General features: G+C 38.9%; 1 protein-coding gene across 1 annotated transcript in view; it reads left to right on the plus strand.

Moving 5' to 3' along the window:
- SCG3 (secretogranin III) overlaps window positions 1-14,585 on the plus strand; it is a 38,675-nt gene that overhangs the window by 9,879 nt on the left and 14,211 nt on the right. The window contains exons 7-10 of the mRNA XM_082616664.1: window positions 1,075-1,252; window positions 3,991-4,107; window positions 7,798-7,881; window positions 9,725-9,862. Coding sequence (XP_082472790.1) covers window positions 1,075-1,252; window positions 3,991-4,107; window positions 7,798-7,881; window positions 9,725-9,862 — 517 coding nt within the window. The remainder of the gene's footprint in view (window positions 1-1,074; window positions 1,253-3,990; window positions 4,108-7,797; window positions 7,882-9,724; window positions 9,863-14,585) is intronic.

The following is a 14,585-nucleotide window of genomic DNA, read 5'->3' on the forward strand; positions in this document are numbered from 1 at the left end:
GAGTTAGGCTTGGGGAAGGCTTCCCGGAGGAGGTGACTTGAGCCAAAAACTGAAGGCTGAATAGGAGTTAACTTGTGAATATGATAGGCAATATGTAGAGAAGGATGTGTGGAGTACCCAAATAACTGAAACAAGGACAGTGTGGCTGCCACACAGAGAGAGCAATGAGAGATGAGACTGGGGAGGTGGAACCCGGCCAGATCAGCAGGGTCTTATCAGCCATGTACAGATTCTGATCTTTATCATAAGAGCAATGGGAAAACACTGAAGGATTTTAAGCAAAGGAGTTACATGATCATATTTTTTAAAAGATAACTGGCTACAATGTGGAAAATGCAGGGTTGGGAATAGATTGGAAGGTGGGTGGTGTACCAGTTAAAAAGTAAGAAGTGAAGGTAGCTTGGACTAGAGTGGGGTAGTGGAGAAAGTGAGAAATGTACAAATTTGGGATAAATTTAGACAGTATGGCCAATAAGGCTACTGATGGATCGAAATGCAGGGAAATGAAGAGGCAAGAAAGGCTCTTACATTTCTGTCTAGTTCACTCAATGGAGAATGGATCATTAAGATAGGGAACACTGGACACACATCAGGTTTGGGAAAAAGAGTCTTGTGTACCCTCCCAGCCAGCGTTTAAAATGTCACCCAGGAATCACTAAGGTATGACTGCTCTGCTAGTATTAGACATTGTGACAGACTTTCCTGCATCTTGGCACCATCCCTCTTGGTAGATTCTATAAACTCAAAGCTCCCCTCCTTGGTGAAAGGCAGTCTTATGAAGAAATACTCATGAGAACTGGTGGAGGGAAACTTGGCCAGAGCAGGGACCTGTCTATTGTCCCCTGAGCAGGAGCCAGGGTCTTCGGGTAAAGCAGCTGTCTCTAAATCCCAATGACCTTCCCATGTAACTAGATGCCCACACGCCTGCAAAAGAGTTTGATCCTGCAGGAGCTTACAAAGGAAGAGATATTCTTGCACTTCAATTCAAGGGAATCACAGAGGAAAGAATCATCCTGGATTGTCATCAGTTCTAACAAAAATGTTTATTTTGTATTGATTTTTCCCCCACTGGAGACTCCAAAGGCAGCAATTCAAGATGGTTTTACTAATGGAGAAAATGACGAAACAGTATCTAACACCTTAACCTTGACGAACGGCTTGGAAAGGAGAACTAAAACATACAGTGAAGACAACTTTGAGGAACTCCAGTATTTCCCAAACTTCTATGCACTACTGAAAAGTATTGATTCAGGTAAACATTGCTTTCTGACCATGTGGAACAGAAACAGTAATTCCAGGAAATGTGTGGGTGGGTTTTTTTTCTTCCTGTTTTCAATTTCTAAATTCAACCGTCAATGACATATATTATGGCCTCGGGGAAAATAGTTCACATTGATTTTTTTTCAAAAGAAGTGTACTAGCCACAAAATATTTAGGAAAGGGTAATCAGGAAAGGTGGAATTTCTGGATAATTTAATCTTCATGTTAACAGAGGGTTCATTTATTTGTTCAATAAACAGGTATTGAACACATGCTGTGTTCCTGGGATTGTAGTGAACCTTGTACCGATATAGAGATGAATCATAGTGTTCCTGGCCTGACCCAGTTCAGCCTCAACTTTTATTGCAAGTCTCTTTTCAAAAAGGCTTTATTTTCCTCTCTTAGTAAGAACACTGTATGGAACATAATTTATTATTTTTAAATGATCCAGAATTTTGCTTTTTAGATATTTTCAACTTGTCTTCAAATGAATTGAACTAAACATTGGACTAACGAAGGTCAGGAGCCCAAAACACGCTTGGGAAATGTTCTGCTTTTTTTTTTTTTTTAAAGTCCTTTATGTGTTGCTCTCTTTTCTTTTCTATGTGCACCAAAATAAGTTGACTGAAGGTCTCAGTTCATGTTTATTTTTGGTTAATCTGCAAGGAGGATAATAATGTGCCAATTTTCTGTTGTTGTTATTGTCCATATAGCTGCCCTGCACTGCCTTATAGCTTTTCTTCTTCCTGTTTAAAGATTCATCGCCAGTTTGAACATTTGTAATAAAGATTTCTGTAATTGTAACATCTTTCCCCAAGAAGTGACCTTAGAGTAGACTTCATTTCTGGGGAACATCCTTTTGTCCTTCAATCCCAGACATTGGCCAGATGGCACCAGCCCCCCTGCTGGTGTCTGCAGGGCTTGTACATCTTGAGGGTCTATTCTTGCCCCACTGGTTGGCAGATACCGAGCTCAGAACCTCTGTCATCCTGGTGAGTCACTTCTTGTCAGTGAAGTGTATCATCATAATACCAAATATTTATATGGATGTGACCTTGAGCAAATAATGTGCTTGCTGAAGTTATTATTTACCTGCCCTTTTCCAGGATTTCTCTCCCGCACCTCTTCTCCCACCTTCCTCTCTCCCAACTTTGTGACTTTTGTGGTATTTTTAAGATTCCACTGTATGGAATATTCTTTATTTTGTGTGTTTTTATCTTTCAGTTTCCTTGACCCCATTCCTTATTGCCTTTATTTTTATAGACTTTTAATCTAAATACTTACACTGAGGTCTTTGATTGTACCCATCTTTTTTACCCAAGGTCTGAACCAACTGAGAAATTCTTAAAACAGACAGAAAACCAAAATATCTTTGCTACTGATACAGACCGGGTTGTCGAATGTAGCTTGGTGTGAGAGCCAGCAGTGGGCTTGTCTACTCCCTACCCTCAGTCTAGCTCTTGGAACAGCCAATCCTGGAAGAGTTTGAGTCTGCACAGCAGGCACATTTTTCAGGTCCCTGCCTTCCACTGTTCCAGGGGAACGGAAAGAAGAAAGATTCCAAATCCCCATCCGTCAAGAAAAGTAGACTAATGGCTGTTGGCTACCAACCTCATCTGTGAGGAGGATGAAAAAATGGGGGGAAAGGCTAGAAGTATGTAGAGAAAATCCTTCCTGGCAGCTGAAAGAATAGGGAAGCAGTCCTCTAGCAACTTAGTTTTTCTTTCCTTCAAAAATGGAAATAGATTTTTTTTCTGATTTTAGAATTAATATAGCCACTGAACTATTATGGAATCATTGGCCATTTTGTTCTATCAAGATACACAACAGTATGTCAAATATGAAGTTTCCAAGAAATTGTTAGCAGTGGTTGCTTATAGGAAGTAGGAGTTGTGGGGAGGGAGAGGAAGAGAATATTGCTTTCACTGTTTACTTCTGTACCATTGGAATATTTTCACTATATGCGTTTATTCTTTCAAATGAAATAAATGTTAGAAAGCAATATATACTACTGTTAAAAAATCAACATTGCATTTAAAAAATAAAGAAACATGTGTCCCTATTTCAAATATTAAGCTTGATTAATGAAAACAGGTCATTCCTTCCCTCAAAAACATACGAGCAGAGTAGAGAAAGGTTGTTGGGTTACCAATCTTCTAACTTTCCTTTTGAGTTTATGTTATCTCAGGTTGCAAACTGTCTCTATCATCTACTCTATCAATAAAATATTGTAGGGGCTTCCCTGGTGGCGCAGTGGTTGAGAGTCCGCCTGCCGATGCAGGGGACACGGGTTTGTGCCCCGGTCCGGGAGGATCCCACATGCCGCGGAGCGGCTGGGCCCGTGAGCCATGGCCGCTGAGCCTGCGCATCCGGAGCCTGTGCTCCACAAGGGGAGAGGCCACAACAGTGAGAGGCCCGCGTACTGCAAAAAAAAATAATAATTAAAAAAAATAATAAATAAATAAAATAAAATATTGTAGATTAAGGTAAACCTTTTTGGAGAAGTTATAATTACCCATTTCTGAAAAAGTTCAGTATACCTGTACATTGTTCTGTATTACCAATCAAGTCTTGGGCTTTTCAGAAATTAAATATATTTTAGCTATAAATGGTTTAGCTATATAGGTAGGGAGAACTATTTCAACAAGATGCTGTATTTCATAAATTAACATTGAAAGATGAAGCTATACTCCACTAGTTTTTAAAAAATTATTTTGTCCTTTTATATAGAAAAAGAGGCAAAAGAGAAAGAAACCCTGATTACTATCATGAAAACGTTGATTGACTTTGTGAAGATGATGGTAAAATATGGCACCATATCTCCAGAAGAAGGTGTTTCCTACCTTGGTGAGAGTCCTACCTCTTTTGTTTTCACAGTGGTTAGTTTTCATTGTCCAAAATGAATGAGAGATTTGGCAACAATTATTTTACTAATTTGATAATTTATGCCAAAGTAGCCTGAATCATCTGGGTAATCAGAATTGCCCAGCTTGACAACACATACAAATAAAATTAACCAGACGTTTTCAACTCTTTATATTTATAGATCCAGTTCAAATACAAACATTTCACCTTTGTTATATTTTGTCTTATTAACATTTTCTAATAATCTCCTCAAAGATAATATTATTAAAATTTGACTTTTTCTTCCCCAATTGTGTTTGCATGGTTGGGACAAAAAAAGTCTTGATTTTAACAAGTGCGGCCTGTGTGTGGTGAGGAGGAAGGAGCACTGGACTAGGCATCAGAAGTTCTGCTTCCTGGTCCCAGCTCTGCCTCAGACCAGGTCTGTCATGCTGAGGAAGGCACTCACCTTTCTGGACCTCAGTTTCTGTATCTGTGAAATAAAGGACTCTGTTACCTCTAACTGGGGCTGGTAAACTACTGGCCATGGGCCAGTCTGTCCCATCACCTATCTTTGTATAGCACACAAGCTAAAAACAGCTTTTACGTTTTTTAATGGTTGAAAAAAAATCAAAATAATAGTGTTTTGTGACATGAGAAAACTACATAAAATTCAAATTTCAGCATCCATAATCAAGTTTTATTGGAACACAGCTGTGCTTCTTTGTTTTAGTGTTGTCCATGGCTACTTTTGTGCTACCATGCCAACGCTGAGTAGCTGCATATGGCCTGCAAAGCCAAAAATACTTACTAACTGGCCCTTTATAGAAAACGTTTGTCAACCTTTGATTCCTTGAACTTTATAGATAAGCTTAAACAATCTTTGATTCTGCATGCAGGTTGTTAAAAGAAGAAAAGCCTTTTGATTTCCTGCTTGGTTTAGTTAATCACCAAATACCATTCATCTCAGAGGTCCTTTGGGCAAGATGAACTCATGGCCCCTTTACTCTGATCACTGATGGGGGAGGGAGAATTAAATGGAAGAGAAAATCTCATAGGATAGAGTAATCCAGAGTTGTTCTGTATAAATGCCATTTTTTTCTACATGAAAACCAGTTTTACTTTTTTTTTCTGATTATAAAAGAACATACTTATTTTAAAAAATCAGTCAATGCAGAAAGATATTAAAAAGACAGTGAAAAATCATTCATAATATATATATTATGTATATAATACATAATAATGTATGCGCACATACACATACATACCTATGTCATTTTTTTTCTTTTATCTAATTTAACAAAAAATGGGCTTAAGTTACACACCGTGCTTTGTGGCCTACTTTACCCACTTAATAGTATATCTAAAACATTGTTTCAAATCAATCATTGTTTCATATCAATACCCTGTGACTTATATTTCACACTTAAGTCATTTATTCTATGGAAATTAATTAGAGATGCTGCAAAGGCTTGTGTGCAAGCCAGGTATTTCCACTATTATTTATAACTGTGCTGTCCAGTGTGATAGTCACATGTTGCTATTTAAATTAACAGTAATTAAAATTAAGCAAAATAAAAAATCTGGTTTCTCAGTTGCTCTAGGCATATTTCAAGTGCTTACTTGCCACAGGTAGCTTGTGGCTACCATATTGAACAGCACAGAAATGAGTATTTCCATTGTTGTAGAAAGTTCTATTGGACAGCACTGGCTTATAGAAACAAAACAATAGAAATAAACTTGCTACCCCACAAGAGGAGACTATATAAATTATTAATTCTTATTTAGACTAAATTTTATTTCTTAATGTTTGCATTTTTAATAATTGTATGTTTATAAATTGTGTTTTAAATATTGTTTATAAACAATATCTTATAAACAATTTTTAATAATTATAGTGTTTATAAACAATAAATAAATAAATATTGTTTATAAAGACTAATGACGGAGGAAATGTCCATGATATACTGTTGAATGCTTAAAGCCATTTAGAATATGACCTTAATTTTGGTTTTAAAAAATGGATATGCATAAAGAAAGAAAGTTGGAAAAAAAAAGTTAGAAAGAAATATACCAAAACATTATCTGGGCATAGTAAGTGTTATTTTTTCCTTATAACTTTCTGTTCATTTTCATATATAACTTTTACAATCAGAAAATGAGTTGTATGTAGAGAATTTTTCTGTACAAGCATGTTGGCTTTTGACTGTCGCTGCCATGAAGGTACACCCTCAGACCCTCGAGGGCTCAGGGGCAGCATGGGTAGAAGAGAGAGGATTAACTAACTTCCTCTCCTCCATCTCAGCATGTGACAAACAATGATCAGTGATCTACCCTTCTGTTCTGGTCCCAACAATGTATGGTGACTACAAAGGTTGCCAGCTGTGGTCGCTATTTCAAAGAAGAAAGCAGAATGTGTCACACAATAGGATATACTGATTTTCTTCTCAAAAAGGGATGGGGTAGGGTAGAAGGAAGAATTTTCTTGGGGAAAAGTAATACAAAGTAATAACGGAATCTTTATAGACTAATTGCAAAGAAATGCTTGTTTGCAAATAGCCCTGTCCTGTTAGTAAGATGGATATGTGACTGGTTAAATAACTGAATACCAGGGTTGTGGATTCTAATTCATTGACTGCCTTGAGGTGGTCACAGTCTAGATTCCTATCTGGTAACACCTACAAGATGTTATTCCAAAGAGCAGAATTAGGACAAAGACAAGAATACAGATTTCAGCTTAATATAAATAGAGAAATTCTCGCCCTTAAGACATCTAACATGATGGAAGTGTTAGCTAACCGTGGTAATCATTTTGCAGAATATAAGTGTATCAAATCAGTATGTCGTACTATACCTTAAACTTACACAATGTTCTATCTTAGTGAAAAAAATATTTTTTAAGACTAACAATAGAACTGGCTGCCTCATGAATTAGTGAGAGCCCTGAATGACAGAAATCCAACTGTTTGGCTTAAGCGACAAGGGAATTTATTTCCTCATGTAACTGAAAAGTCCAGGGGTGGGAGTAGTCTGGTTTCAGGTTTGTGAAGCCTACCACAGTGTGAGGAATCTATCCCTCCCCATCTCACTGACTTTTTGTATGTTGATTCATTCCAGATAAACTGCTCCATTCTGGAAACAAGATGGCTGGTACAGCCCCAATCTCACATCTGCACAGTATAGCAATCCTAGTGGAAAGAGAGCCTCTTTCTCTTAGCATTGAATCTCACTGGCCTGGCTTGAGTCATGTGCTCCTCCTTGAACCAATCACCATAGCCTGAGGGCTGGAGGAGCCAGGCCTGGGTTATTCAGCCACCAGTGGAGCAAATATGCTGAGAGTGGAAGAGGTCTGGGTTCTCCAAAGGAAAATCAAGGTGTAGTTACCAGAAGGCATTGAGTAGGCCAAAACCATAGCTGTCCATTCATTATAGGCCTCAATCACAGTGGTCACAGAAATGTGGAAGGGACTTCTGCAATTAACTGAGTAGGAAGCTGAACTTGAGGATCTCAAATTGTATGCCTTTCCATCTTGAGAGTCAATGAAATATAATCCATATCAAAGCCCCTTACTAGCAGTGCTAATATTGTGGAATTGCTGTTGTGCTATTTCTAGTGAGATTTAAACATTTTTAGTAAAACTTTGAAATCGTCTTGTAGGACATAAAATTTTATTTCTTCTCCTCCCCCCTCCAGAAAACTTGGATGAAACAATTGCTCTTCAGACCAAGAACAAGCTAGAAAAAAATGTTACTGACAATAAGAGCAAGCTTTTCCCAGGTATGATTTATTTTAGTATTTTTCCCCCAGCTTTTAGCAAAATAACCCTTTTGAGTGGTAAATCATGAACGTCAATAAACATTGATAAAGAATTACAGATTTCAAAAAGTTTGAAAACCTGAAATCCAACCATGGGATTAAGTAGCTATAACCTTGGCCAGTCAGCACAGAAATTTAATCCCAAGAAGCATTGAAAAGAAATGAGGACTTTACTGAAAGCGGTGGCTGGTGGGCAAAGGTGCGAGCTATATCCCAAGTTGAGCAGTCCTTCCTAAAATTCTCCTTTACGTATCTTTTTCTCTCCCCAGATCACCACTGTCCCTGACCCTCTGCCCCCACCTGCTGCTCCCTCCCATTCTCTCCCCTCAGCTCTTCTTTCTCCTCTGGGACAGTCTGTGCCCCCGTGTGGTATGATTTATGCCCTTCTCTTGGTTTCTTCACTTCTGCATCTCTACCCACCACCCTGCTTAGCATGGCGAACACCACGGAGCAGAGCTGTGCAAAGGAGAATTTCAGGGATGAGGAAGGCGCAAAAAGAGAAAAGATCACAAACTCCTTTTTTTTTCTTTCTTTCTTTTTTTTTTTTTTTGCGGTACGCGGGCCTCTCACCATTGGGGCCTCTCCCGTTGCGGAGCACAGGCTCCGGACGCGCAGGCTCAGAGGCCGTGGCTCACGGGCCCAGCCACTCCGCGGCACGTGGGATCTTCCCGGACCGGGGCACGAACCCGTGTCCCCTGCATCGGCAGGTGGACTGTCAACCACTGCGCCACCAGGGAAGCCCAAGATCACAAACTCTTATACTTTAATTTTGTGTCCCTATCACAGAAATTATGTACCTATATTTGATAGAATATACAGCCCTTTAAAATGATGTTTTCAAGCAGTTTTTAATAACATGGAAACATTCTTCCATAACGATGCTAATGACAAAAGCAAGGAACAAAATTGTGCCACAAGTATGAAAAAAATATGCATCAAAAAAGTATATATATATACTACAACACTAGTAGTGGATGTTTAAGGAGACAATAACTGATTTTTCTTTTTTCCTATTTTTCTGTAGTAATAAACCTTTTACTGAAAAAAGAAAAAAGCTTATCATTAGACTGCTTGACATTCCCTATTTTACTGACTACAGGGATGCATTACCATTGTTTTCAAGGGGTTACCTACTTCAAGTTTTATGATTCTTTAATTCAATATAGGATTTCTAGAAGGAAGTATAATTATTTTTAAGTGAGAAGTGAGCAAGCGTTATTATTGACAGCAAGGGTCCAATACTCTTCTTTGCATTAGGGTGACCAGGGATAAGGGAGTATGAAGAAAGAGTCAGGAGAGAAGTCCAGCCATAGCTCCAAACCCTTAGGTACTACTCGGAGTAACAGACTGTTCTTCAAAAACAACATCAAGGAGAGATGGGGCAACTACAGAGTTATTTTCATTTGGAATCAAGACTCAAATTTACTTTGGAAACTGACCTATCCCACTTGAATGCCAACATTGATTAAAATAAGGAGAATAATCTACACTCTAATAACACAGTGTGGCAGAACAGAAAAAACACAACCAGAATCCAGAAAGCTGGGGGTGGAGGGTGTTGGCCCAGCTCTTCTGCTAACTCAACGGGTGGCCTTCGGCACATCTCTCCCTGCTTTGGGCCTCAGTTTCCTCTTCTGTGAAATGGTGGGGAGGGAGGAGTCACACTAGATAATCACTAAGATCTCTTTCAGCTCAAAAAATGATCTGACCTCAAACTACACCTTTTTAATAAAATTTATTTCTACACTAGGAATTAATTAATAGATAGGAAATAGGGTTATAATAGTGCACAATCTGATTACAGTGCCATCAGAGAAGAGTCATGAAGAAACAGACAGTACCAAGGAAGAAGCTGCTAAGATGGAAAAGGAATATGGAGCCTTGAAGGATTCCACAAAAGATGATGACTCCAACCCAAGAGGAAAGACAGATGAGCCAAAAGGTATGGAATTGACAGCTCTACGTTGACAATGAAATTGGGGAAGCAAAAACTTTCACTTGAAGTGTCATCCAAAAGTCAAGCCCCACCAAATCGGAGAAATTAACATCATCTGTATACAGAAGACTCAGCACGTGGTACCTTTATTTGAATAGCAATTTTTTTTAATGGTCTTGAGTCTCCTGGAATGGCAAACTGGTTTCATCTTTTGATGGACTTTACGTCCAATAGGCTTTTGCACTTTGGGAGGAACACTCATGACCATTTGTGCATTGTTCAATGTCCAATTTATGATCTTATGAATTTCTTAATCAATATTCATTTAAACATAATTGACACTCCTCTTAATAGTCACATACTACTTATTTAACAAAGTCATCAAAATTTATGGATTTAACAAAGCAAATTTTCTTAATCATTTATACTGATTGCAATCTGACACTTTCAAAGACTTGATTAAAAATCATAAATCAAATATACTACATTTCCTTAAATAACCTAAATACCTTAAAAAAGCAGAAAAGCACACACAAAACTAGCCCAGTAATTATAAAACTTGTTTTTATCCTTATTACACATTCCTGGGGTCAAATTATTACTCAGCTCTAGTAAGTCTATATGATATAAATTCACATCTTCCAAGGTTTGAGAAACTTTACTATACCCAAAGAAAAAGACCCTATGAAGTTGCAAGTTCAAAGTCATTAACCCTCTGATTTCAGGTCAGGATGCGGGATCTGGTTGCACAGTCCAGTGTTTCAAGCCCCTTTAATTACAAAGTGTGCTGGTTACATCATAGAAAATTTATGTCTGTATCTCAGATATTCTTTTTCTGAAACTCAGTGTCTTCACCAGAAGCTGTGAACAGATGGCTTAAACCTACTTTATTTTTTTGTCATGATATATTGAACTCTTTGGTATAACTGGAACCCTATTTATATATTTTCTGTATCTCATTAGTAGGGTCATCTAGAGGTTTCCTTCCCTGGAAGCTGAGGGAATGGGTCATTGCTCTCTTGGGAGAGGGGGTAGCAAGTGTGACATTCAGCTAATTTATCATCTGGAAATACACCATTGGGCTCCCTTTTCATTGTTTATTACATATAATCGTTAGTGGCAATGAACTGAGGGACTTCCCTTATTCCTTGCTGTAATATGATAGGAGACCACAAAAGCTGATCATGTTCATGGTATAGCTCTTAATTTTTTTTTTTTTTTTTTCTTTTTGCGGTATGCGGGCCTCTCACTGTTGTGGCCCCTCCCGTTGCGGAGCACAGGCTCCGGACGCGCAGGCCCAGCGGCCATGGCTCACGGGCCCAGCCGCTCCGCGGCATACGGGATCCTCCCAGACCGGGGCACGAACCCGTATCCCCTGCATCGGCAGGCGGACTCTCAACCACTGCGCCACCAGGGAGGCCCTAGCTCTTAATTTTGAAGAGACTGCTTGGCCCTCATACAAGTTCCCAATCTCTCTTGCTCATACAAATAGAAACAGGTTCACATTCATACTTGATAATAGACCCATGCTTAACAGTGTCTATGTATTAAGTAGAAAAGAAAGAAGCTAGCTATGTATTTAATACCTTGTAACTTAATAACAGCAATAAAAGTACAAACTGGGCTTCCCTGGTGGCGCAGTGGTTGAGAGTCCGCCTGCCGATGCAGGGGACGCGGGTTGGTGCCCCCGTCCGGGAAGATCCCACATGCCGCGGAGCAACTGGGCCCGTGAGCCATGGCCGCTGAGCCTGCGCGTCCGGAGCCTGTGCTCCGCAACGAGAGAGGCCACAACAGTGAGGCCCGCGTACCACACACACACACAAAAAAGTACAAACTATTTCTCTCTTATATTACTACTCTCTTCATTAACACTTTATATTAAATTTCTCCATTTATGTAAGTTGTTCCAGTTAATGATAATAATGACGATGATGATGATTTTTCTGTTTAAATTGGTGTAACTTGGGCAGTAACCCTGCCTCCAAGTTTCTCCTTTGTCCTTTTTGCCCTGTACCCAGTGGTTTTTAAAGCATCTATGCTCTCTGGCAACAACAGGCTATTTTTTTTTAATTGAACTATAGAAAAATGTTGTATTAGTTTTAGGCATACAGCAAAATATATATATATTTTTTCAGATCCTTTTCCATTATAGGTTATTACAAGATATTGAATATAGCTCCCTGTGCTATACAGTAGGTCCATGTTGTTTATTTATATATAGCAGTGTGTATCTGTTAATCCCAAACTCCTAAACAGGCTATTCTAGACCTACTCTGAATTTTCCTGTCCCCCCCGCAAAAAAAAACCTTGAAATCAATTCTCCTTCAAAGAGTTCTGGTTACTTTATGTAGAAAATACAGAAAATCCAACCTGAGTTACATAAGTTCAAATGAGTGGTGATGTTGGCCAAAGGTACTGCTTGTATTCCAGTTATTGGGACTTTTGGACACAGGGCCAAAAAAGAAATTTTTTCTTAATATATCAAGTTCATGTTGATTTTTCCTATCTCACAAAGTTTTAGATTATTACACCCCCTTCTCTCTAGGATGGATTTCATAGACCACAACAATTTTCTGCTATATTGACATTACTGACATATGAACTCTAATTGTTTGGCGGTAGCCTATGTTGGGAAAGGTTATGAGGTTGCATCTGGACTCAGGAGGAAGGAATGTTGCGATGATTAATTAATAATGTTTGTCATGGGCATGGAAACGGGGAATTGGTGATATATGTGTCGCTTTTGCTGACCAGTCATGCTGCCTTGATACTTCCAATCAACCCTAGGCCCACTTTGGATGAGTGGTAAAGTTTTTTTAATATCTTTTTTAAATTATAGTAAAATATACATAACATAAAATTTACCGTTGTAGCATTTTTAAGTGTACAGTTCAGTGGCATTAAGTACATTCATACCATTGTGCTACCATCACCACCATCCATTTCCAGAACTCTTTTCATCTTGCAAAATTGAAACTCTAAACTCATTAAATAGTAACTCCCCATTCCCCCTCCCTCTTCAGCCCCTGGCAACCACCATTCTACTTTCTGTCTCTATGAGTTTGACTACTCTGGGTACTTCAGATAAGTGGAATCATGCAGCATTTGTTCTTTTGCTACCAGCTTATTTCACTTACCATAATGTCCTCAAGCTTCATCTATGCTGTAGCGAGCGTCAGAATTTCCTTCCTTTTTCAGGCTGAGTAATAGCCCATTGAATGTATATACCACATTTTGTTTATCCATCTATTTGCCTATTGACACTTGTGTTGCTTCCACATTTTGGCTATTGTAAATAATGCTGCTCTGAACAAATATTTCAAGACTAAAAAATATTCAATTTGAGCAGGGGGAATATTCCTAGAAGTGGAATTTCTAGATCATATGATAATTCTATTTTTAATTTTTTGAGAAACCAGTGTTTTCCATAGTGGTTTCACCCTTTTACATTCCCACCAACGGTGTGCAAAAGTTCCAGTTTCTCCATATCCTCACCAACACTTTTATTTTCTGGTGGTTTTTTGTTTTGTTTTGTTTTTATGGTGGCCATCCTAATGGATGTGAGATGGAGGATGAGTGCTAAACTTTTGAAAGACAGCTAAGCAGGAAAAGAGTGGTCCTGTGGCCTGAGATAGAGAGCTAGGAATTGGGCAGCACAAAGGACTACAGCTCAGTGTGCCTGGATCATCTCCTCTGGGAGCAACCCACGTGTGATGACCATCCTTCCCTAGAACAGAGCAAGCCATATCTATCTAGGTCATCTGACTCGCTGAGGCAGTATGCTCATTGCTTAGGACAACACCTTATATCGCTGTGCAAATATCCCTAGGAATGGGTGCTACCAGGTCTCTTACTTGTTTTAGGAAAGCATTATGTAAAAAAGGAATATGAAGGAGTTGATTCTTGGTAGCCCACTACTTCCTGTTTAGGGTGTGAGTGTGTGGAGACTAATGATGAGGTTAGATTTCTCATTAGGATTTCCATCAGGTAATAACGGGGAGAGAGAGGAGTAAAATTCCATCCAGTTAGTGTTAATCTTTGTGATGGCTCTCCTGAAACATTAGGAAAAGGGTAGGGATTTAGGGCTAAAATTAGTCGCCCCCCCCCCATTATTTAGAGACTTAATTTACTCATGCTACCGCTGATCCTATTTACTCTGGAATAAGAAAAACTGATTCTAGTATGGTTTAGAAAACACCAAACTGAGCTTAAGCCAAGGGCCAACATTTCTTGGAAAAGATGTAATTAATGCCCAAAAGGACATATTATGACATATATCTTTGTATTCACAGTTGCTTTATTTGCACTTTTCTCAAAGGTTATTTTGCTTCTCTGTTATAAAACCCAGGGAGAAAACACCTGTTGTCTCTAGGCAGAAAAATAAAAGAATCTACATGGGTGAAGGCAGGGTTGGCTGGGTTTCTTGAGACATTTATTCAGCAATAAATAAACATTTATTCCAATGGCATGTCTGGCACTGTGCTCAGAAAGCTACAGAAGGAATTTAAGGACCAATGCCTGCCTTTGAGGACTCAGGCAAGCTCTGAAATGACCTAAGGATAGGCCTTAAGTCATATGTAGGCAAATACAACACAAGCCACATATGTCTCTCCCTTACTGATGAGTCAGCAGCATGTAGAACAGGCTCCCTTCAGAGAGGAAGCTGGAGGACGTTACAGAGCAGAGCAAGAGATGAGGTAATAGCTAAAACCACTTAAGGAAATAATTA

The sequence above is a fragment of the Mesoplodon mirus genome, assembly GCF_964341445.2.
Source record: "Mesoplodon mirus genome assembly, chromosome: 4".
Lineage (NCBI taxonomy): Eukaryota > Metazoa > Chordata > Mammalia > Artiodactyla > Ziphiidae > Mesoplodon > Mesoplodon mirus.